Here is a 26,438-nt window from a genome sequence, read left to right on the forward strand (position 1 = left end):
AAAATAAAAAGGCAAACCAGGGATCCCTGGGTGGCGCAGCGGTTTAGCGCCTGCCTTTGGCCCAGGGCGCAATCCTGGAGACCCGGGATCGAGTCCCACATCAGGCTCCCGGTGCATGGAGCCTGCTTCTCCCTCTGCCTGTGTCTCTGCCTCTCTCTCTCTCTCTGTGACTATCATGAATAAATAAATAAAAATTAAAAAAAAAAAAAAAAGAAGTGAAAAAAGGCAAACCACAAACTGGGAGAAAATAGTCCCAATATATCTGACAAAAGACAAAAGCTGTGTGTGCAGACTATATTAAGAACTCTTACAATTCAGTAACAGAGGGAACAATTCAAATTTAAAATAGGCAGAAGTCTTGCACAGACACTTCACAAGAGAAGATATGTGAAGAGCCAATAAGCACATGAAAAGATGCCAATCATTATGTTATCAGGAAAATACAAGTTAAGCAGCAACCAGATGCCACTTCACATTTACTAGGATGACTCTTATCCAGCTGACTGACAAAACCAAGTGCTGCTGAAGACACATAGCACCTGCAACTGTGGCAGGGATACAAAGGGTGTGAACACCTTTAAACACTGTATGGTGGTCTATTAAAAAGTTAAATATATAAAAACATGTTAATTAAAAAAGGCTTACATAAAAATGTTCATAGCAGCTTTATTCATAATAAGCCCAAACTGGAAACAATCCAAATGCCCCATCAACAGGTAAAAAGATAAACTGTGGTCTACTCATACAACGGAATACTAATCAGCAATGAAAAGAAGTGAAGTACCAACACATACATTGTCATGGATGAATATCAATTCTATTGAAAGAAGCTAGACAAAGTGTACATACTATATGACTGCATTTATATTAAGTTCTAGAATAGGCAAAACTATTCTCTCATGATAAAAATCAGATCGGTAGTTCCCTGGGGTGGGTGTAAGGTGGGGCGGGGGTTCACTCCAAAGAACATGAAGGAATTTTCTGAGGTGATGGAAATATTCTGTATCTTGACTGGGGTATTGGTTACACGAGTGTATATACATTTATTTAAACTTACTGAACTAGTGATCTGTACTAGTTTTCTTCTTTTTTAAGATTTTATTTATTTATTCATGAGAGACACAGAAAGAGGCAGAGACACAGGCAGAGGGAGAAGGAGGCTCCATGCAGGGAGCCTGATGTGGGATCCAACCCCAGGTCTCCAGGATCAGGCCCTGGGCCGAACGCAGGTGCTCAACCGCTGAGCCACCCAGGCATCCCTGTACTAGTTTTCATTAAAGAATAAGTACACAGGCATTAAAGTCTATAGACAAAGTTGATTTTAAAAGAAGTATTTCAGAGTTCTTATAGATCTTTTTTAATTTAGTTCTTTATTTTTTTTTAAAGATTTTTAAATTTTTTTGTGAGACACAGAGACAGAGAGAGACGCAGAGACACAGGCAGAGGGAGAAGCAGGCTCCATGCAGGGAGCCTGATGTGGGACTCGAACCCGAGACCCTGGGATCACAAATGAGCCAAAGGCAGACGCTCAACCACTGAGCCACCCGGGTGCCCCTAATTTAGTTCTTTAGTCAGGGATACAAAAGAGTTTAGTTTAATGGCTTTCAAATATCTTTATGCACATAGCATGCCCAAGCAATGCACCTGAACTCTTAAATATAAAGCATCAGCTCTAAGCTCTTACTCTGCAGATTGGGAAAATGGAGCCCAAGTATCCTGATTTCAAGTTCAATATTGTTTTCACTATTTATGTTAAGGCTATAAAATCCACAAAGCAACTTATATTAGTGCTATTGAAATGTTACTGTGCTCAGAAAAAGCAATTAAAATTAACAATGAGAACACTCCCTGAAGAAATGATAGATTTAAAACGACTATTCTGCAATTCCTAATGAAATATCAGATCTAAGTAATAATAATCAAAGAACATTAAAATCATTAAGTGAACTTTACAATATAAGAGCTCAGGCTGACAAACTCTTGAATTTCTGATCAAGCTTTACTTCCACAAATGGCACAACCAGATATTTGGGTCCTCCTAATATGACGGAATAGGCAGCAGAAAACATCGCCAGTGAAGTAGTGATGCCAAAGCAAACAAAAACCCCAAATGATCCCAAGTCTCATCAAGTCACTAGATCTAAATACCAGTTCCTAGGAATCATGGATGGTAGAGGAATGTGTTAAATTAACAGTGAAGACATGTAGCAAGATCCAGAATGTGGGAAATTCTATAGGACACATGACCCAATGTTTCTTCCACAAATAAATGACATTAAAATGAAGAAGAAGAAAGAGGAGGAAGTAAGAAGGAAGATGGGGAAGGACTGGTCAGTAATAAACTTTTTTATTATTTTTTTTTCAAGTTTATATTTTTTTTTTTACTAATCTCTATACCCAACATGGGGCTCAAACTCATGACCCTAAGATCAAGAGTTACATGTTCTTCCAACTGAGCCAGCCGGGTATCCCTTAAGAGAGAATTTTTTTTTTTTAATTTTAAGATTTTATTTACTTATTTGAGAGAGAGAGAGAGAGTACATGCGTGCGCGCATGCACATGAGTGGGGGATGGGGAGGAGAGGGAGAGGAACAAGCAGATTCCCTGCTGAGAAGGGAGCCTGACATAGGGCTTGATCCCAGGACCCTGAAATCATGACTTGATCCGAAGGTAGACGCTTAATCCAATGAACCACCTAGGTGCCCCATTAAAGGATACATCCCTGGACGCCTGGGTGCTCAGTGGTTGAGCATCTGCCTTCAGCTCAGGGAGTGATCCTGGGCCCTGGGATTGAGTCCCACATCAGGCTCCCTGCGAGGAGCCTGCTTTTACCTCTATGTCTCTGCTTTTCTCCCTGTGTCTCTCATGAATAAATAAAATCTTTAAAAAAAATTTTTTTAAAATAAAATGCTAATAAGAAAACAAGTATGGATAGGGGCAAGATAAAAACAGCAGAAAGCTGAAGGTCTGTAATTGTAATATTCTACTTCTGTATTTAAAATTTTCTATAGTAAAATGTATATTTTTTATATCCCCAAGAATTTATATTCATATGCCCAGGCAATTAGAAAGAGGAAGTCTGGGTACAGTGACATTTGAGTGTGATTTTCCCCTCATCTTTAAAAACCAGTGTGCTACCTCTCTGCCTCAGAGACATAAAGGATCTTTCCTTCTAATAGAAAGGGATGGTCAACCAGTGATACTTGTAAATGAGTACTCAGTGGAATATTCAGATACACAGATAAGGTCAAAAGAAAAGTAGCCACATACATTTCTGGCACTGCTCCTGAGACTCTCAGAACTGATGGGGAGCAGAGTACTCAGCTCCAGGTCTGTCACCATCTGGCGAGACTCTGCCAGCAAACGCTGAAGCTTGCTTGTGGGCGAAAAGTCATCCTGGGAAGACAGCACAATGTAAGTAAGAGATCAGGAAGCATTTTTAAATGTTTATAGTTACAAGTACAATGTTATAAACACAAATATTAACAACCCATTAATATTTCTCTGACTTTAGGTATTTACATATCAAAGCAGGACATTAAAAACTAGAATAACCAAATTCCATTTATTTCTTAGACCCTATTTAGCAAGGGGCACCTGATGGCTCAATTGGTTGAGCATCCAACTCTTGTTTTTGTTTTAAGATTTTATTTACTTATTCATGAGAGACAGAGAGAGAGAGAGAGAGGCAGGGACATAGGCAGAATGAGAAGCAGGCTTCATGCAGGGAGCCCGGGATTCGATCCCGGGACTCCAGGATCACGCCCCAGATCAGGCTCTGCACTCAACATGGAGCCTGCTTCAGATACTTTCTCCTTTTTTTCTGCCCCTCCCACTTGTGCTCTAATAAATAAATCTTAAAAAAAAAAAAGGACCTACTTGGCTAAATAATTTGACTTCAACAGAACTTACAACTAATTAACAGTCATGTGATAAAAATCACATGATAGGTAAGCTAGGCTGCCTGGCTGCCTCAGTAGGTAGAGCATGTGACTCTTGATCTTGGGGTTGTGAATTCGAGCCCCATACTGGATTTGGAGATTAAAGATAAAATCTTAAAAAAAAAAAAAAAGGTCGCCTGGGTGTCTGCCTTCAGCTCAGGTCATGATCCCAGCATCCTGGGATCGAGTCTTGCATCGGGCTCCTTGTTCAGTAGGGAGACTGCTTCTCCCTTTCCCTCTCCCACTCCCCCTCGTGCTCTCTGTCAAATAAATAAATAAAATCTTTAAAAAGTATCTAGACTAATTTTTTCATTAAGGAAAATTAATTCTAGGGGCACCTGGATGGCTCAGGCAGTTAAACATCTGACTGTTGATCTCCACTCAGGTTTTGATCTCAGGGTTGTGAGTTCAAGCTCCGCATTGGACTCCACACTGGTAGTGGAGCCTGCTTAAAAAAAAAAAGTTAATTCTAATTTTCCAGGAACAAAGATGATCCCTACTGACCTAGAAGATACCTGTGTGCACATGCACAGACACACACTAAATATATATGTATATATGACAATGTAAGCATGCAATGTCATATTTTGCCTCAGAAAAATAGGTACAGACATTGAAAAAGGGTAACTAACACCTGAAATGATACCCACAATGAATAGGGATCCTATTCATCAAACCTATGCTCCTTTGGAATTCCTGCCCACGAGTTTCTCCTCCCATTCCCAGGCAATACACATATGTTTTGTCACTAGAGGCTAGTTTGCATTTTGTAGAATTTTATATAAACACGTTCAAAATTTTGTCTATCTGGCATCTTTCATTCAGCATCATTATCTTGAGATTTACCCATGTTAGGTATTCATAAGTGATTTATTCCTTTTTTATTCCTGAGGAGTACTCCATTGCATGGATACACCACAGTTTGTCTACCAATTAATGTGTATTTGGATTGTTTCCAGTTTTCCAGCTAATACAAATAAAGCTGTTTAAATATTCACGTGCAAGTTTCTGTATGACATGTCTCCATTTCTCTAGGAGTAGAATAGTTGGAATATGGTAGGTGTATATATAACTCTTTAAGAAACTACCAAAGTGTTTTCTCAAGTGAATTTTTCCACCACCAGTGAATGAAAAGTCCCTGTTGCTCCAGATTCGAGTCAGCACTTGGTACAGTCAATTTTTAACAAAGAGAACACTCATCAGGTACCCATTAGGAGGCCAGGCCCAGCAGTATCACATTTAGACCAAGCAACTGTAATGTTATTATTGTATATTTGAAATAAGAAATCATAAAGAAATCAATATTGATAAATATACAATAAATATTGATAAATATACAATAAAGAAATATACAATATGAATAAAGAAATAAATAAAGAAATTATTGTATATTTGAAATAAGAAATCAAGGCTCAAAGAAAGTAAATTACTTTACTCAGGTCATTGAGCAAAGACAAAGCAAGACAAGGATTTGAACTCGGAACTGTTTCAAACCCCATTGTCTTCCCCCAAAGAACACCCAAAGTAAGTTCATCTGAACTTATTTCCTCTGTGAAAGAGCTGCAATGAAGATCCTGTTTATGGTGAACACACTGACTGGCTCATTCATGATAGTAGCAATGTACTAACAACCCCACTGACCGTAGGAGGGGTGTGAGCAAACTGGTTTATTCAATCAATGGACTACATATCAACAATCAAAACTAAGTCTTCAAGTATCAAATGTCACAAAATATTCAGAGTTAGGAAAAAATCACATTGTAAAAGGACAGAGATAGTAGTTTGACCACCTATGTATATTTTATTTAAGATTTATTTATCTGAGAGCATGCGTTTCTGTGTGTGAGAGCAGGGCAAGGAGCAGAAGGAAAGAATCTCAAGCAGTCTCCCCACTGAGTGCAGAGCTCCATCCCATGACCCTGAGGTCACCCTCAGGGTGACACTGAAATCAAGAGTGGGATGCTTAACCAATTGAGCCTCCCAGGCGCCCCCATTTATGTACATTTTAGGCACAAAACAACACTATGTAGTGCTTAAATATATGCTTTTTATATAGTAAAAGTATAAGAACAAGCATGAATGCAACATCAGAATAATTATTAGTTGGAGACGGTGGGGAAAACAGTGCTTGGGACTACCACTTTCTCTGTAACATTTCTTAAACAAGAAAAATAAAGCAAATATGGCAAAATATAAACATGTTAGATTTGAATGTAGGTGAACATTGCTTGTTATAGCCTTCATTTTTTATGTTTAAAATATGTGTTAAAATAAAATAAAATAAAATAAAATAAAATAAAATAAAATAAAAAATATATCTACAAATCACCTAGAAGACTGAGGGACATTTTGCCTAGAGTCAATCCATAGGATAATATTTTAAGGAAACAGGACGGCAGCCCGGTGCCTCAGCAGTTTAGCACCGCCTTCAGCCCAAGGTGTGATCCTGGAGACCCGGGATCGAGTCCCACGTCGGGCTCCCTGCATGTTGCCTGCTTCTCCCTCTGCCTGTGTCTCTGCCTCTCTCTCTCTCTCTGTCTCTCATGAATAAATAAATAAAATCTTAAAAAAAAAAAAAAAAGAAACAGAAGGAAACTCTGACTTTGGTTAAATGGTATCAAAATACCGTAATTAAAAAAAACAAAAACAAAAAACCAACTGAAGAATGACCAAAATTAAGCACACTAAAAGCAGTTACAGAAGAATTAAAAGTATGTTGGGGAGAAGTCTTGCTTGAATAAGCTGGGTATTTCTCCCATCCAAGTACTAACCAGGCCCAACCCTGCTTAGCTTCCAAGATCAGACGAGATCGGGCACGTTCAGGGTGGTTATGGCTGTAGACAAGCTGGGTATTTCTTTCTTTTTTTTCTTTTTAAAGATGTATTTATTCATGAGAGACACAGAGAGAGAGAGAGAGGCAGAGACACAGGTAGAGGGAGAGTCAGGCTCCCCGCAGGGAACCCGATCTGGATTCCAGAACCACACCCTAAGCCAAAGGCAGATGCTCAACCCCTGAGCCACCCAGTGTCCCAAGCTGGGTATTTATAAGCAAAATACAAACCTTCTCACTGGACAATGGTGTCTCTTTGTTGAATAACAAAATCTTAGATGAGTTCTTTACATCAGAAGAGGGCTCTGTCTCTATTAATTTCTCATCCTCTCTTGTGACAGATTTTGAAGAACCCAAACAGTGGGAATGCTGGATGGCAATTAGCTCACTATAAATAATAAAACGAAACAGAAACAGACATCTTAAAAGGGTATCAAACATATATCACCAACATTCTTATACTTAAAAGTATCTCAACAGGATAAAAAAAAAAAAGCTGTTTTTCTTTTTAATGAAGAAGCTCCAGTTTGAGTAGAACATTATAGATTTGAGTAGAATACTTGAGTAGAATATTATAAATTGATGCATACCCTTTGCAGTATTAAATCAGAATTATCAGTTAAAGGGTTGACAACAGAATAGAGAATTTCCCTCCCCCTTCCAAAAACAAGAAAACAAAAAAGAAGGATCAAGAGACAGGATCATCCAAAAGGGAGGACACAGGTTAAACTTGTGAAAATTTTTGAGTTTTTGTTTTGTGAAGCTGGTTTTTGCTAATGGTTTTTAAAAGTCCTTTTGTGAAAGTAGAACAGCACTGTGTGGCTGTTAATTCTTCTATAGATCCTCAGTATCAGAGAACAGACACATATAGCCAAGCTTCTGGGTAAATTATTAAAGTGTGGGCTCAAAGTGGAGGGAATCACAAAAGCTGTTCTGGAACAGACCAGAGGCACTGGAGCCTCTTCCTCCCATGTTCCCTATATTTGAAGGCTGCCATGGCTTCTCCCTCTACAGCTAAACCCTTATTTATCAAATGGAAGGGTGGTACAAGTGTGAGCATTTTAGTTTGATAATAGAACAGGTACACATTCAGTTCTTATAATCTAAGGAAATATAGGAAAACATAATTATCTTTTCTATTTAATCATGTATTTGTCATGTGATGTCTCGGCATGTGCCTCTGCTGGCAGGCAATGGTCATTTCGATTATTTCAGGCTGGTGAGGTCAAAAGGGTCTTGAAACAAAACTCCAAATTTAATTTGAATTTTTTCATATGATTTTTAAATGACTCAGGCTTCTCAAAGGGCCAAAGAAAAATCCAAATAATGAAAATACCATAAAGAAATTTTATTTTTTTTAAAGATTTTATTCATTCATTCATGAAAGACACAGAGAGGCAGAGACACAGGCAGAGGGAGGAGGAGCAGGCTCCATGCTAGGAGCCTGATGTGGGACTTGATCCTGGGAATCTGGGATCATGCCCTGAGCCAAAGGCAGACACTCAACCATGGAGCCACCCAGGCGTCCCCAGAAAGAAATTTTAATCACAAAGTCCTATGAAAGTCAGTGTGATGATTAAAACAAGGTTCTCAATATAGCAACTTTGTCCTCTCTGTAATTTACAATTGAAGAGCCTGGTTTTATTTAAAAATAGCAGACATTATTATAGCACCCCTCAACCACGAGATTCGGCAATTCTAACAAGATGAGCCTCACTAATGCAGTATATGCTAATAACTAATCCATTTTCTTCTCTTAAAAAAACTATTAACTTCCACCAGCTTGTTATATACAAATAGTCTTTTTCTTGCATGATTAAAAAAAAAAAGTCTGGGAATTATAAAGTTAACTCAAAGGCAGAAGCAGTTGGATATGTAAATATGCCAATGGGGTAGGGGATATATGGTGGGGAGGTGGCTGGCAAAATTCTTATCTGGGATCTAGGGAATGTGATCTCTGCAAAGACAGCTTATCAATTCACATTGGATCCAGAGTTGAGGAATGCCCCAGAGCAACATTCTACTCTGTAAAGTGACCCCACTGTTAGTTTAAAAAAAAAAGAAAAACATATTTGCCCAACTCATGACAACTAGCCTTGTTTTCAAACAAAACCTTTGCCTCAGAAGCTGTCTGAGGTACAAACTTTTCACTGGACTCTAATACAGTCTCTATACAATCAAAAACTCAACAGTCTACATGCCGATGAAGCTGATAAAGAGAGTAACCAGTCTGTCTCAAACACGACTTCTGTTTACAAACAGTGCTTTCCGTTGAGCAGTGCCTACACAGTAGCTACTGGAGCCCTTTCTACTTCCCATCATAGCGTGTGGACTCCCTGGGTTTTTTTTTTTTTTTTTAATATTTTATTTATTTATGACAGATACAGAGAGAGAGAGAGAGAGGCAGAGACACAGGCAGAGGGAGAAGCAGGCTCCATGCACCGGGAGCCCGATGTGGGATTCGATCCCGGGTTTCCAGGATCACGCCCCGGGCCAAAGGCAGGCGCCAAACCACTGCGCCACCCAGGGATCCCTCCCTGGGTTTTGACCAATGCGAATCATTACTAACCTCGTGGAGGAGTTGTATTTCCTTCCACCGGCACTTTCTGAACAAGTACACACAGATTTGTGGCGAACAATTCTTTGTACTTTAGAAGGCTTGAAAATGCTCATCCACTCCATGTCAGACATGTGGCCCGGAGCTTCAATGATGAAGTTACTTGGGTGGCAGCACTTGGATTCATACATGTCACTCTCTCCCAGACAGGTTTCATTTTTATGGCAACAGGAGACTCCAGATCTTTCTATGTCATCTTGACATTCAACATCCAGCCTTTCCGGTTGTTTTGAACCAGAACAGTTGGCCAGGCCCAGGTACACATTGACATCATGCCACTGTTTCTCATCAGATAATGATGTTGATGTTTCGGAGAGTTGTTTCTCTTCATTCTGAATCCCGATCCCATTACCTTTTGGTGACTTTGCATGGATCTTGCACAATGTTCTTTGGTTTTCAGGTTCGACTGGCATTTTTCCTCCCAGAGACCAAGACTTTTGCTTCTCCAGTAAGTCTTTTGTAAATACAGATGAGATAGCACATTTTTTTCCCCAAATGAGGTATTACCCTGTTGTTTCTTCTCTTTGCACACCTCACAAGAGCCCCTGTCTGGCTGATTTTGCTGAACCAACATGGTCTCAAATTTTGGATGTTTCATCAATGACTTCTGATTTTTCTCCCTCTTAATATCGACTTTTGGGCGGTGATTCTCAAGGTCTGACAAACACATGTCTCTGCTATGGTGGCAGCACAAAAAACCAGAAGTTATAAGATACACTTGATACTGTCATTCTAAATATTTCACCCAAACCTCATTTGTTGAGCTAAATCCTACCTATCAATATCCATTTGTCTGAAATGAAAACATAAGGGAGAATATGTATTCTTTTTTTCAGAGCCAGATTTCAACCTGACTTCAGGGAAGTCTCTCTGACCAGCAAGCCCACACACACTCACTTTCCCCTTCCCCTCAACTCCCTCCGTGCTTATTGCCTCTACTGCACTCCTTGTTTTACTATGTGAGTTATCTACTTAATCACACAGCAAACTTCCATTATGACTATACTGTTCACTAACTTTCGTGCACATATCCTGTATTTTCAATAGACTCGTTAAGTTTCTTAATACGTAGAGGCATTTTTAATTCTTCCAGAACCATAGGATAGCCTTTCACAGACAGTAAGTGTTCTGTAAATACTTGTGGATTGTTGTTATTTCCCTAATTCCGTTACTGTTACTGTTTCATAGTAAACAGAGGTAAACCCAGCACTTAAAGGGGACAGAGATTCAAGGGTCAGAGATAAAGTGCCAAATGCATCTACCATACTGCATTCATGACCACCCCAGATATCTGCTGGATTTATTTATATGGCGATATCTTCAAGCTGATCTAAAGTAAGGATGATAGGTGTGCATAAAATGAAAATTAATAATATACACAAACGTGATAAAACTTTTAATCAACTGTCTTCATGTCACATATATTCAGGTATTCTCCTCTGGAGAGTTCTGACCCCTCAGAGAACTCACCCCTTACCTTCTGGAAGGGCACAAGTCATTTTAGACTCTTTAAAGAGAGAGTTCACTCATCCAGCCCAGCGCCTCCCAGGGGTAAGAAGTACAAAACAGGGAAAAACCAGTATGATAGGGCTTTTGCCTGTAAGAGCACTCTGGACTGGTGTGGTGTATACCAGCAGGGATTGCAGCCGGGACATAAAGCATGAGTGTGATGCCCCCCCAGCAGAAGGCTTCGAGAGAAGAGTAAAGCAAGCACAGCAGTCACACTGTAGCAACAGATGCTCCTTCCAGCGGCTCCTGCAACTACTAACAACCAGGCAAAGGAACTACGGGCAGCCAACCTTTGTGGTTTCATGGTCACACCTAGTGGCTTGGGAACTTCCCTAATTCCTGTCACACTTCTGCTTGGAGAAGAAGACTAAATTTAACTGTAGGATAGTTATATGCCTGTTAAATTAAACCACACCTCATATATTTATATTTGAACTTTACAGAAACCAATTTAATTCACACACTGTTTTTAATAGGTAAGAAAATGTGTCTCCTTCTATTAACAAGGAAAACGGGAAAATCAAGGTAAAAGCAGAGATCACCCTCAGCTAGCTGAACTCCCAATTACAGTTATTTATACCCTTGTTGGTAATATTTCTCTTGGGCAAGTACCACGTCCTATGTATCTTTATTCTCCCCATTCCTAGCCCAGTGAGTGCTAAACACTAAACTCCTGAGTGCGCATGAAAATGACTCACCTCTGTGATTTCTTTTTTTTTTTTAATTTTTATTTATTTATGATAGTCACACACAGAGAGAGAGAGAGAGAGAGAGAGAGGCAGAGACACAGGCAGAGGGAGAAGCAGGCTCCATGCACCGGGAGCCCAACGTGGGATTCGATCCCGGGTCTCCAGGATTGTGCCCTGGGCCAAAGGCAGGCGCCAAACTGCTGCACCACCCAGGGATCCCACCTCTGTGATTTCTACTTGAGCTCAAAGCCTTGTACACACACAACAGATACAAAAATAAGACTAATGAATTTCTTCTATCAAGTGGCTAAATCAGGATCATGCCTAAAATTCTAAGATCAGTTCTCCCGGGATTATAATGACAATTACTAGCTCATATATATTGATTCCCTACCATATAGGGAATAATAGAAGATTCTGGCCCATAGTAAGTACTTAATAAATAGACTGGATGATAAAATAAAACATAAGATCATACTAATAGCATCTTGCTAAGATTACCTGGACTCCAGAACCTTTGATTCCTCCATCTTTGAGTCATAGATCTGTATTAATTCCTGAGAATTTTCCACATTAAAATTAAGAAACTGCAGATCACTCTGTTGTTTTACATAAATCTGCCGTAGATATTGATAAATCAATAAGATGTGACAACAAAACTATATAGAGCCAACATTGAAATGCTAAAACAGATCAGTGATAAATACGCTAAATATGTTTGCTTTTATTTTTCCTATGTGAGCACTCAGATTTCTTAGTATAACTAATTTCTAAGCCTTTCATTATCATAAGCAAGACCCTATCAGCAATGCTAAATATGATATACCTTTAATGTAGTTAGGATTCCAAAAGCACCATAAACAAAAATTGAAAGACACACACTTTTCCTAATTTGATGTTTGCTTATAAGTGCTTCCCAAATAGTAAGAGCAGTATAACTAGGGACATACCTGTCTGAGATTATGCAGTTCTGCATTTGTACGTTCTTGCTTTGACTTTGCAATATCAAGTAACTCATCTTTCCTTTTTTCTCTCTCTGCTATTTAAGAGCAAATATTAAAATATTTTCATCAGTCATATCAACACAAAACTCTTCATTTCCAAAAATTTAATGTTTCAGTACCATGCTTTCCCCTTGTTCCTGAACTTAAAATTTGCACAATGCATGGCTGGGAAGACTTTAAATTTGTAATTCTGACTAGATCTTTCACCAAACTTGAAAATATTTGTGATATAATTAATGCTGAGTCAAAAAAGGATTCAGAGTTGTATCAACTGTATGTTTGTATACACAAGTAGAAAAAGTCTGAGAGCAAATACATCTAAGTATTAAAGAAGCTTTTTTTTTTTTTTTTTTTTTTTTTAAAGATTTTATTTATTTATTCATGATAGTCACACAGAGAGAGACAGAGAGGCAGAGACACAGGCAGAGGGAGAAGCAGGCTCCATGCACCGGGAGCCCGATGTGGGATTCGATCCCGGGTCTCCAGGATCACGCCCCGGGCCAAAGGCAGGCGCCAAACCACTGCGCCACCCAGGGATCCCTAAAGAAGCTTTTTTGGATGGGAGGATTAATGACAATTATTTTCCTCTTTTTTAATGAGGGTGTAATAAAGTACATATTACTTTAATTTTTAATTTTTTCACATTACATGAGTAACTTATGAACACATTTTCATTGTAAAAATCCAAACAACATATTACCTCTATCAACAGAAAAAAAATGAACATTATAAGGGACAATAAAAAAATCGTGATTTTTACTAATATGAAGTCAATCTGATACAATCTCACAATCAGGCCCTTCCTATATATTGTCATGGACCAAAGACCAAAGATATTTGAGTCTGTTAAGTGCCTCCATAGTAGAAAAACTCACCCAGCACTCTTTTATTTCTTGAAAACTTTTTATCTTATAGGTAATTAAGATTCCGAGTTCTCTTGAATACACATAGTTATACACTCAATTTTTCTTAGTGAAAAAAGAGAGCAAAGAAATAATTTTCAAAAAAATTTCATTCAAAAAAAAAATCTTCATTCCTTTACAAAGACCATCAACACTTTGCTGAAACATGGACACTCCACTAACTAGAGTCAGACAAAGTCTAAAACTAGACAAAGTCATGTTTTAGAAAGTTTTAGGACTTGGTAAATGAGAACACACAGGAAGGAAAGAATCTACAGTGCTGTACCAGAACTAATACCAGAAAAAAACATTAACATTATGCTTAAGGTGAAATAAAGTGATTCACACAAAAGTAAGAAATCAACAATAAATGCTTCACTTAAAAAAATCAGTATCTGTGTAAGAATTCAAACTAGGGGCAGCCCAGGTGGCTCAGAGGTTTAGTGACGTCTTCAGCCCAGGTTGTGATCCTGGAGACCCGGGATCGAGTCCCACGTCAGGCTCCCTGCCTGGAGCCTGCTTCTCCCTCTGTCTGTGTCTCTGCCTCTCTCTGTCTCTCTCATGAATAAATAAAATCTTAAAAAAAAAAAAAAAAAGTTCAAACTAAATGTATAAAATGACCCTCTACATGAATCAATTTTAAGTAAATCTGATGCAATCTTAAATAAAATAAAAATTTACAATATATACATGGTTCTTTCATAAAACACTCTTTTTACATGGCATTTTTTCTCATGGATGAAAAATAATTTTTATTATCACTTTACATCTGGACATTGCATAAAGCAATTAAGGACAAAGGCATGTGCTTTGCAATAGACTGCAACTCTACTAGACCACCATTTTGCAGTGTCTGCCAGCAGTCAGGGGACCAGAGGGAAGAGTGACAGGGGTCTGGGCACAGCACCCCCCCAATATAGTTCATGCTCAGCCCTCCCGATGGGGTGGGACTCTGTAGCAACACCTCACTTTCAAAGGTAATCCTTGTGTACCAAATTGAAAATATGAAGAGAAGCACAGTGAAAGCCACGTTGCCAGGTTTAAACTACCACATCTTTTCTATTCAATTCTGAATTTATTTCTTTGCATTACATGAGTCAATACCATAATGAGAGAATATATATATGTAATGGATTTGCATTATTTATGCAGAGCTGCATTTAGTTTACATAAATTCAATTATAAGCACAAACTAAAAAATAAAGGAATCACAGCTACTTTGACATTAGAAGTAATGCCCACAGGACATCTGTGACTCTCCTAGTCTCAGTCTTACCTGTCTCTCTATTAAACAGCACTGTGACATGCTGGGTCTAATTCCTAGTGTTCAGGGATACTTGTTTTGGATACAGTATGGCCCCTAAACAAAAGCCAACTACTTTATTTGGAGTTCAAGGGCAAATTTATTTTATTTTTAAAAGATTTTATTTTTGGGACGCCTGAGTGGCTCAGCAGTTGAGCATCTGCCTTTGGCTCAGAGCGTGATCCCAGAGTCCAAGGATCGAGTCCCACATCGGGCTCCCTGCATGGTGCCTGCTTCTCCCTCTGCCTATGTCTCTGCCTCTCTCTGTGTCTCTTATGAATTAATAAATAAATAAATAAATAAAATCTTTTAAAAAAAGATTTTCTTTTTAAGTAATCTCTACATCCAATGTGGGGCTCAAACTCATGATCCCAAGATCAAGAGTCATATGCTCCACTGAGCTAGCCAGGCACCCCCTCAAGTTTTGCTTTAATCTCTGACTTCAGAATAATCTACTATTGCAGAAGAAGCAACTCCACTCTAAATATAAATGTTTCGGGACACCTGGGTGGCTCAGTGGTTGAGCATCTGCCTTTGGCTCAGGGCGTGATCCCAGAGTCCCAGGATTGAGTCCCACATCAGGCTCCCTGGGTATAGCCAACTTCTCCCTCTGCCTGTGTCTCTGCCTCTCTTTCTCTGTGACTCTCATGAATAAATAAATATAACCTTTTAAAAATAAATAAATAAACACAAATATTTCCCTGGATCAGATACTTTGCTACATGGCTAGGTTTAGCTGAGACAGCAAAGTGGAGTGGGTCCACCTATTTTCACAAAGTGGTCACAAAAAAGAAGAGGTAGGGCAGCCCGGGTGGCTCAGTGGTTTAGCGCCACCTTCAGCCCAGGTTGTGATCCTGGAGACCCGGGATGGAGTCCCACATTGGGCTCCCTGCTTGGAGCCTGCTTCTCCCTCTGCCTGTGTCTCTCATGAATAAATAAAATCTTAAAAAAAGAAAAAGAAAAAGAAAAGAAGAGATATTGGACTCTACTGATAGCTGCCTGAGCAAATAGTCTAAACAAGACTGACAGGGAGAAGGGGCCTGGAAGTCTGCAGCCACCACATTCGGGTCAAGGCATTATCTTTTCCAGCCTGGGAGAACTGAGGCAATCACTCCGTCCCACGGGGCCTCATTCACAGGACTGTCAGGACCTCAGAAATGTGAACTGGTATCCTCACTTTATTTGCTAACTTCTTATAAGCAGGTATGTACAAACAAATGAAGCATGTCTCTAAGCCCATGTGAAGAAGTTAATCTTTTTTTTCTTTTTTTTAGATTTTATTTATTTATTCATGAGAGACAGAGAGACACAGACAGAAGGAGAAACAGGGGATCCCTGGGTGGCACAGCGGTTTGGTGCCTGCCTTTGGCCCAGGGCACGATCCTGGAGACCCGGGATCGAGTCCCACGTCGGGCTCCCGGTGCATGGAGCCTGCACTCTCTCTGCCTGTGTCTCAGCCTCTCTCCTCTCTCTGTGTGACCATCATAAATAAATAAAAATTATAAAAAAAAAAAAAAAAAAAAAGAAGGAGAAACAGGCTTCATGCAGGAAGCCTGACGCGGGACTCGATCTCGGGACTCCAGGATCACGCCCTGGGCCAAAGGCAGGCACCAAACCGCTGAGCCACCCAGGGATCCCCAAAAAAGTGTACTTTTAAGACATCTTCCAGTTTCAAATAAAATGTGTACATTTTTAGCCAGAGTACCTGACAGCATATTATGTTAAGCCTTTTATTTTATTTTATTTTATTTTTGTTAAGTCTTTTAAAATCATTTTTAGGGACGCCTGGTGTCTCAGCAGTTAAGCATCTGCCTTCGGCTCAGGGCATGATCCTAAAGTCCTGGAATTGAGTCCCACACCAGGCTTCCTGCATAGAGCCTGCTTCTCCCTCTGCCTATGTCTCTGCCTCTCTCTCTCTCCGTGTCTCTCATGAATAAAAATCTTTAAAAAAATCATTTTAGGCTTAATTCGCTTTTTGTAACATACAAAAATTACTTTGATACAGTGGTATGAAGAGAAAAGTTGTTTAAGAAATCAGCTTAGGGGGTGCCTGGGTGGCTCAGGTGGTTAAGGGTCCAACTCTTGGTTTCGGCTTGTGTTGTGATCTCAGGGTTGTGGAACTGAGCCCCGCATGGGACTTCAAGCTCAACAGGAGTCTATTTAAAGATTCTCTTCCTTTGCCCCTCCCCAACTCGTGCAAACTCCTCTCGCAAATAAAAAAAAATCTTTTTTTTTTTTTAAAGATTTTATTTATTTATTTATGAGAGACACAGAGAAAGGCAGAGACACAGGCAGAGGGAAAAGCAGGCTCCCTGCAGGGAGCCCAACGTGGGATTTGATCCTAGGTCTCCAGGATCAGGCCTTGGGCTGCAGGCGGCGCTAAACCGCTGAGCCACCCGGGCTGCCCACAAAAAGTCTTTTTTAAAAAAATCAGTTTAGGGGACGCCTGGATGGCTAAGCAGTTGAGTGTCTGCCTTTGGCTCAGGCCCTGATCCCGGAGCCCTGGAATAGAGTCCCGCATTGGGCTCCCCACAGGGAATCTGCTTCTCCCTCTGCCTATGTCTCTGCCTCTCTCTGTCTCCTCATGAATAAATATTAAAAAAAAAAAGACTGTTGGTAAATCAACTGTAAAGCTACAAATATACATATATATCTGAATATATTTACATATGTATTTTTATTAATAGATATTAATAAAAATATCTTTGAGACAGCAATCCCAGAAATAACAGAAATAGTGACCTCTAATGGTAGAAAACTGCATTTTCCCCCATCCTTATCACATGACATGAAAATTAAAAATTCCATTTTATGTGAAAAAATGTTAATGCATTTTGCCCTTTATAGAAATGTATTCTCCTAGAAGGAAGGGCATTGAAGGTATGTATAGATCCCCAAAATGTCAATTTAATTAATTGTTTGGAAAGTCATCTCCAAGTCTATGATTTTCCTCATACAAATTACAAGGCCTAATAAAATTTGGCTGGCAGGGACAGAGATAAGATCTATACATCAGTGATTCTCAACCAGGAGATGAGATGGAGAGGTCTGTAGTAGTAGAAACTAGTGGGGTGTGTAGGGGACAGTGTGGGAGAATGTGGCTAGGGGGATGGAATGCAATTTTTATGTTTATCTGCAGGGGGCCTAAGGCAAACTATTGATGAATTTGCTATTTTAAAATCATGAAAAATTCATCCTTAACGTGATTACTTCAGGGTCATGCCAATATAACAAAACTCGTGATTTTTCCAAATGTAGTAATTTTTTTTAAGGTTTTATTTATTTTAGAGAGAGAGATAACACAAGCAGGGAAAGGGAGAGAAGCAGGCTCCTTGCTGAGCAGGGATCCCAACATGGGGCTCGATTCCAGGACCCTGGGATCATGACGTGAGCGGAAGGCAGATGCTTAACCTACTGAGCCACCAAGGCACCCCACAAATGTAATAATTATAGGTGATGAATTTGCAAAACCTGGAAAATTGTTGCTTTCCTAATTTTTACCTACTATTTGCAAAAGTATAAACATTCTTCCTTCTTCAATTCATAAGATCCTTTCTTAATGGATTAAGTACATGTGTTATGTTTTTAGTGAGAAGTACAGTCACACACTCAAGCTAGAAGAGAGGGAAGGAAGCTCCCCATTTCATAGAAGAGGAAACAGGATTACCTGGGAGGCATGATAACAACTTTAATATTCCCCACCTGGGGAATCCCCGTCCCTCAAAAGGTATTTAAAAAGCTACTATATTGAGAGAGGTATAATTCCTTTAATCTGTCATAGTTGTACCACAGAAAGTTTAGGCTGTAAACACAGAACTATTCAATCACTTAAATTAATTATTTTTACCAGTAAAAACCAATTCATCATGCAGGCAACTTTTCTCTTGCTTGAGGCGAATGATCTCTTCTCGTTGTTCATTATTTTCTGTTGTCTTTTCATTTAGATCTTCTTCACAAATAGAAGAAAACAAAAGTCCTTGAATTAATACTACTTCCTAGAAGAATATACACTGTGAGTACATCTCATGCCCTCAGCACCCTCTCCAATTAATGTGAGTCCTGTTGGAGCTGCAGCCAACAGAGGTCTCCTATCTACACCTCACCGCATCCCTGGCAATAACCTTGTCAGGCTTTCCTTTCCCTGACTGGTCTCTGCTCAAACCATGCCACTCCTGTTATAACCTATTGCCCACAGAGCAATAGGGCAAAAAAAAAAAAAAATTTTTTTTTTTTTTAAGTAATCTCTACACTCAATGTGGGGCTCAAATTCACAACCCCAAGATCAAAAGTCACACGCTAGCTAGGCACTCCAGGGCAATCTTTTAAAAGTATAAAATCTGTTCATGTCTCATGTCACTTCTCTCCTAAAAGCCCTCCTACCATGCTTAGGATGAAATCCAAATCACTACCTTAAGCCCTGCATAGCCAGGCTTGGCCTATCACTCTCCCCCTTCTTTTGTTATGTTCCTTGAACATATCCCAACCTCACAACCCACCATAGTTTGCATTTGCTGTTCCCTCTGCCTGGAAGGTTTGGGGCCCAGATCTCCACACCATCCAAACTTCTGCTCAAATGTTCTCCTCAAAGTCACCTTCCCAGGCCACCCAAACTGAATTGTTTCTCCTCATTCTCTAGTCCACTGTCCAATATCTTGTTGTCCTTAAGAGATGACAGAGTCTGTCCCTGCTGTCAAGGGATAAATAGTGTGATTATATTTTAGCTGAAGCTACAAATGTAGACAAAGCATAAGATTTGCCACAAATCAGGGCATCATAAGAACAAGATTTTAGAAGGCTGAGTCTTTTAAATTGATCACAATAAACTTTCATAATTTCAACAGCAACTCAATGGCTGAGGGTGTTAGGAGTGCTGAAAATACCGACTCCATCTTGTTCAAGTCTGTGCAATGACCTCCCTTGGAAGCCGGTATGTTCCAGGCCCCTTGCAGGTTATTGTGTACCTTGAATGGGATTCAGGGAGGCTTACTCTGATCTTCCTTCTAGTGCACAGATGGCCCCACTTTAGATAACCACAACGCCCTTGACCTTACCACAACACCCCTTGCTCTATAAGAGCTGTGGATTAAGGTCCAGACTTTGTGGAGAGTAGCTATAGCTATGTAGCACCAGGATCATGGTTGTCAGTAAGTTACCCTGAATAAAACTCTGTGTAAATGGCATGGAGTGGCCCCCTTCACTCGTCAGTCCCAAAGTGCCTTCTCAGTCTGAAGGGTACTTTACTATCCTTTCTCTACCTTCTAACAATGAGGCACCCTGCTACAGACAGAGGTAACAGTAACTTCCACCAAAACACAGCTTTGTCATTCTAAGGTTGCTTGTTCCACAGTGGGAGTCTTTGTGTCTAACACCATGACCATTTGCTCCGCCCCAGGGTGGAGGAAAGGCCAGAGGACATGCCCCTGTAAAAGTAAGCTTTTACTCCATTACCTACATCCGCATTCATTCATGTGGATGTAGGTAATGGAGTAAATAGGTTAGTCCTATTTGGTATACCTAGCCTCCCTTTCATTACAAAACTTCAAATAACATTACTTAGAAGGAAATGAATCATGGAGTTACTCTGAGAACGAAAATAGAAAAGGAGAACGCAAAAGGAATTTTCAAAAATAAAACATGCACCAAAAAGCCACCCTGGCAGATTGTGTCGTTGGTTGCAATCCTTCATCTTTCCTTGCATTCCTCTCACAGAGGGACAGAATTTCTTCCCTGCTTGACTTTGGGTTCAGCCACAAGATGCTTTAGTAAATGGAGGGTGTGTCAGGTCCTTGTGTATTTTCTGCTTCTTCTCTTCTATTTATTTTAAGTAAGCTCCACACGCAACATTAGAGGATCTCACAGCCCTGAGATCAAGAGTTGCATGCTATCCTGACTGAACCAGTCAGGTGCCCCTGCTTCTTCTGTTAAGTTTCTGCCTTGAGGGGCACCTGGGTGGCTCAGTTGGCAAGTGTCTTCCTTGGGCTCAGGTCATGATCCCAGGGTCCTGAGATCAAGCCCCATGTCAGGCTCCCCTGCTCAGAGGGGAGTCTGCTTCTCTCCTTCCCCCTCTGCCCCTCCCCCAGCACATGCTCTCCCCTCCCCCCCCAAAAAAATAAATAAAATCTTTAAAAAAAAATAAAGGGGCAGCCCGGGTGGCTCAGCGGTTTAGTGCCTGCCTTTGGCCCAGGGCGTAATCCTGGAGTCCTTGGACTGAGTCCCACATCGGGCTCCCTGTATGGAGCTTCTGCTTCTCTCTCTGTATCTCTCATGAATAAATAAATAAAATCTTTAAAAAAAAATAAAAAATAAAGATAAAAAGTTTCTGCTTTCACCAAAATGCCCAGGCTTGCCTACTGGCAAGAAGTGAGACACGGGGGGATCCCTGGGTGGCTCAGCGGTTTGGTGCCTGCCTTTGGCCCAGGGCGTCGTCCTGGAGTCCCAGGATCTAGTCCTGCGTCAGGCTCCCGGCATGGAGCCTGCTTCTCCCTCTGCCTGTGTCTCTGCCTCTCTCTCTATCATGAATAAATAAATAAAATCTTAAAAAAAAAAAAAAAAAAGAATTGAGACACGGGAAGTGGAGCTACCCCCACAGGAGCAGCTCAGCCGGGCCCAAATGAGATAAGGCAGTCCTCGTTGGGCTGATACCTGAGCTTATCAGATGCTTATGGTTGCATGCCACCAAGCTGTTGTTGGTTGTCATAAAGCATAAATTAACAATAGCTAACTGGTACAGCAAAGGCAGGTTATATTAAAAATATAATGCATTTTGCAGTTTCTGCTAGATCTGTTATTTACCTTGTAACATGAAAACCACAGCACAATTCTATACAAAATGAACATTTCATGGTAGGAGCTAAGGGCAGCAACAGATCTCTCAATCACATAATGAAGTAAACTCAAATGGAGAAGTATGTGCCCACGATGAAATGCATGATGTCTCTTCCTTACCTTTCAATTTATTAACTTCAATTTTAAGTGTCTTCAATTTCTGCTTATAATCTTGCTTTTCTTTCACAATACAAGTCTCCACCATCTTTGCGTCACGCAAGGCATGCTCTAATAATTTAAATTTTCCTGAGCAGTCTGCAATGTGATTGACGGCCTCGATAATATCTTTGTCCTCAAAAACAAATTTAAAGACTATTCTGTAAGATTTTTAAGTTTCATTTATTTATTTATTTATTTATTTGTTTTATTTTATTTTTATTTATTTATGATAGTCACACAGAGAGAGAGAGAGGCAGAGACAGGCAGAGGGAGAAGCAAGCTCCATGCACCGGGAGCCTGACGTGGGATTCGATCCCGGGTCTCCAGGATCGCGCCCTAGGCCAAAGGCAGGCGCCAAACCGCTGCACCACCCAGGGATCCCGATTTTTAAGTTTCAACTAATCAGTATAACTTTAAGATTTTTTTTATTTTTAAGTAATTTTTACACTCAATGTGGGGCTCAAACCCACAACCCCAAGATCAAGAGTCCCATGCTCCACTAAGCCAGCCTGAAGCCCCTAAAATGAGAATTTTAAAAGACAGCAACATTGGTAGCTCTACCATCTGATTTGCAATGGGACTTTTTTTTTTTTTTTTTTTTTTTTGCAATGGGACTTTTAAGTAAGATAATGTATATGACTGTACTTTATAAAGTACACAGTGCCCTGACAAATGAAGGTATTATTATTTTGAATTACCTTTAGCTTTATCATCGTAGTGAGAGCCTGTTCTCGAGCTTGTAATTGTCCTACCTGAGCAGAAAGTTCCACTAATGTGTTGCTGAGATTTTCATTTCTAGCCTACAAGGGAACAACACATAAAATACTAATTGAGTCATTTAAAAGGTTTCATTACTATTATTAGCCACAATTTGTGTTCATTCTTCTGTTTTGTCTTCTCTTTAACTTTTATTTAGTAGCAAACTGGGCCAAGGAAGCAGTCATCAAAAAGAATACAAATCTCTCTCTCTCTGCATTACCTCCAGCATTACTTAATTCGTATGCCTGCCCTACTGAATCATAATGATTATGCTTACAAATGTCTATTTCCTAATCTCTTCAATGTATAATTCTAGGTTGGCAAAAAAGAAAATAAATGAAAACTGGATTAGTAAGATTTCCTTTGCTGAAATAAAGTAGCATTAGTGAACTTCTATGCAAATATATGTATTTAAAAAATTTTTTTTTCCTTGGGACGCCTGGGTGGCTCAATGGTTGAGCATCTGCCTTCGGCTCAGGGCATGGTCCCAGAGTCCCGGGATCAGAGTCCAGCATCGTGCCCCACCCCACCCCCCTTCAGGGAGCCTGCTTCTCCCTCTCTGCCTGTGTCTCTGCCTCTCTGTGTCTCTTATGAATAAATAAAATCCTTAAAAAAAAAAAAAAAGTCAGTGGTTGTCAGAGGTTCAGAGAGACAGGAATGGAGCACAGGATTTTTAGGGCAATGAAATTATTCTGTGTAATATCACAACGGTGGATATATGTCATTACACATTTGTCAAAACCCACAGAATATATAACACCGGGAGTGAACCCTAATGTAAACTATGGACTTTGGGTAGCAATGATGTATCAATTAGATTCATTGATCATGACAAATGTACTATTGTGGTGCAGACTGTCCATAGCTGGGGAAGACTGTGTTTGGTGGTGGAGGCAGGGGGTATAGGAGAGATTTCTGTACATTCCACTCTATTTTGATGTGAACATAAAATTGCTCTAAAAAATAAAATTTAACAAAAACAAAAAATCTTCCTGCTCTGAATTGCATCCCCCCCCCAAACGCATATGTTGAAGCCCTAACCTCCCTCCAATATGGTGTTAACAGGAGATGCTCCTTTGAGAGATAATTAGATGTAAAAGAGGTTGTAAGTGGGGCCCTCATGATGGGATTAGTATCATTATAAGACAAGACACCAGAGATCTTGTTCATTCTCTCTCCTACATTTCCTTTTTATTTTTTTAATTTATTTTTTTTTCCTTTTTAAAGTAAGCTGTATGCCCAATGTGGGGATTGAACTCATGACCTTGAGATCAAGAGTCACATGCTTTATTGACTGAGTCAGCTAAACGCCCCCTACATTTCCATTTTTAAATTCAACATATCAATATAGTTTTTACTTATTTTATAGATATAAGCTATCTAGAATAATCTGAAAAAATTAAAAAGGCATTATCATTATGAAACAAGCATAATATAAAGGATATAACAACAAAAATATGGCCCTATGTGCCTGTCATAAAATATGAGTTCAAAAAATATCTGATGGGGACGCCTGGGTGGCTCAGCAGTTGAACGTCTGCCTTTCACTCAGGGCGTGATCCTGGGGTCCTGGGATCAAGTCCCACATCAGGCTCCCTGCATGGAACTTGGCTTCTCCCTCCTCCTGTGTCTCTGCCTCTCTCTCTCTCACTATGTCTGTCATAAATAAATAAATAAATAAATAAATAAATAAATAAATAAATCAATCTTAAAAAAAAATCTGATGACCAGTTAGAACTGAAAGCTGAAAATCAATCTTACAGATTTTATTCCCAATATGCCACTAACTTGATGTAGATACTGTGTACATCTATTTAATCTACATCAGATAAGGCACAGTTAGAAAGTATAATGTAAAGCTACCAAAACTTTTTTTTAAAGATTTTATTTATTTATTCATAGAGACACAAAGAGAGAGAGGCAGAGACACAGACAGAGGGAGAAGCAGGCTCCATGCAGGGAGCCCAATGTGGGACTCCATCCCGGGTCTCCAGATCACACCCGGGGCTGCAGGCGGCGCTAAATCGCTGCACCACTGGGGCTGCCCAAAGGTACCAAAACTTGATGCTACTCATCCCAGACTGTGAGAAAGGCTTTCTAAAATGACCCGTTGTTCATAAAGTGACAGATGCTCCTAGACCAAATGGCTGACAGTCAGAAAAGGTGGTAATGAAGTTTATCTCCCAGACAGCACAGCACTGTGCAGCCAACCAAAGCCATACACTGAACACAAAACTATGGTGGTAGATGGATGGATGGACTTTCATACACATACATGCATTTTAACGGGTACATTTAAATCTAATTTTTCAATACGTGAAACACAAACAGAATTTGGGCTAGTGAAGCTTATCATAGAATAAAACCAACCTCAAGGTCTTCAGAGAGGAGAGAGGAATGGGTTGCTTTTTGAGCCATTTCCTGAAGCTGTAGCTGAGTCTTCTGAAGAGCCGCTTGGCATTCAATTTGATTAGATTCAAGGGTTTTTACCTTCTTTGTGAGTGACTTGATTATTTCAGTTCTTTTATGTAGTTCACCTGAGAAAATTTCATCAATAATTACCTTTTGATCAGATCTGAAGCTCAAAATGCATTATTTTTAAACATGATTTTTTTTTTTTTTTTTTTTTTTATTTTTAAACATGATTAAAAGGCAAGTGTGCGAAATAATTTTTAAAGCATAATTAAGAATGTATTATGGAATCCACAATACTATACTCTAGTCAAGAAACAGACAGACGTCAGCAACCTAGAAGCCCAATGGCTGTTACTTTCTAAGCACAATCTAATTCCCACCTTCCCAACCACCATCCTGATCTTAATCATTTGCCTGCTTAATTATAGTGTTACCAACTAAGACCACATCCCTAAAAACGATTTGATTTGAGCCATATATAACTAGGATTATACTCTATGAGTTCTTCTGTCCCTTTTTCCCCCCCGCCTAAAATGATGATCCTGAGATTTATCCACATTGTGACTGGCATTTGTGCACTATTGTTGCTACATAATATCCCATTATATGATTATGCCAAAATGTATTTATTACCATTGGTGGCCACTAGGCTTGTTTCCACTTTGCAGCTATTATAAACAATGTTGCTCTGAATATTTTTATATATGTATCTTGGCACATTTTTGTAAGTTTCTGTAGCGCCTTGCTACTCAAATGGAGTCCTTGAGCCAGCAGCATTGACATCACCTGGGAATTTGTTAGAAATGCAGACTCAGGCCCCAGACCAACTGTATCAAATCTACATATTAATAAGATCTCTAGGTCATTCATGTGTACTTTGAACTGTGGGTATATTCCCAGAATTGGAAATGCTGGGTCATGAGATATATATATCTTTAACTAGATATTGTCAAATGATTTTCCAAACTAGTTGTACCAACTGAATTCAGTGCTACCCACTAGCATTGAATGAGTCTTCCCTTGGCTCCATAATACCTGACACCTTTATATTTACCTGATAGTATCTTTACCAATACCTGATCATTTTTGTTGGTCTGCTAAGTGTAAATGGTATCACATTATGGTTTTTTTTTTTTCATTATGGTTTTAATTTGCATTTCCCTAGTTACTAATACGAATGAAAATTTTTTTGATTGTGTGGAGCCCAACACGGGGCTTGAACTCATGACCCTGAGATCAAGACCTGAACTGAGATCGAGTCAGATGCTTAACCAACTGAGCCACCCCTCAAGTTCCTTATTTTAAAATCAGATACTGTGGTCTATATGTAATGTCATCTTCATTATTTAACATATCTGTATATTACATCTAATGTGCAATCAAATCAAACATGTGTATATATGTATGGCTGGGTACGGTCAGAGTAAAATCAAATGATCATCAAAGAAATGGGAAATTATGCATATTTAGATTGTCATGTTTACA

General features: G+C 39.6%; 1 protein-coding gene across 1 annotated transcript in view; it reads right to left on the reverse strand.

Annotated features, from left to right (window-relative positions):
• The window catches only part of CCDC62 (coiled-coil domain containing 62), a 41,163-nt gene that overhangs the window by 10,511 nt on the left and 4,214 nt on the right, over positions 1–26,438 (reverse strand). The window contains 10 exon segments of the mRNA XM_072802341.1: positions 3,271–3,396; positions 7,003–7,159; positions 9,341–9,866; positions 9,869–10,065; positions 12,088–12,203; positions 12,537–12,625; positions 18,643–18,744; positions 21,741–21,912; positions 22,478–22,579; positions 24,909–25,075. Of these exon segments, the coding sequence (XP_072658442.1) occupies positions 3,271–3,396; positions 7,003–7,159; positions 9,341–9,866; positions 9,869–10,065; positions 12,088–12,203; positions 12,537–12,625; positions 18,643–18,744; positions 21,741–21,912; positions 22,478–22,579; positions 24,909–25,075 (1,754 nt within the window).

The sequence above is a fragment of the Canis lupus genome, chromosome 27, assembly GCF_048164855.1.
Source record: "Canis lupus baileyi chromosome 27, mCanLup2.hap1, whole genome shotgun sequence".
Classification (NCBI taxonomy): Eukaryota; Metazoa; Chordata; class Mammalia; order Carnivora; family Canidae; genus Canis; species Canis lupus.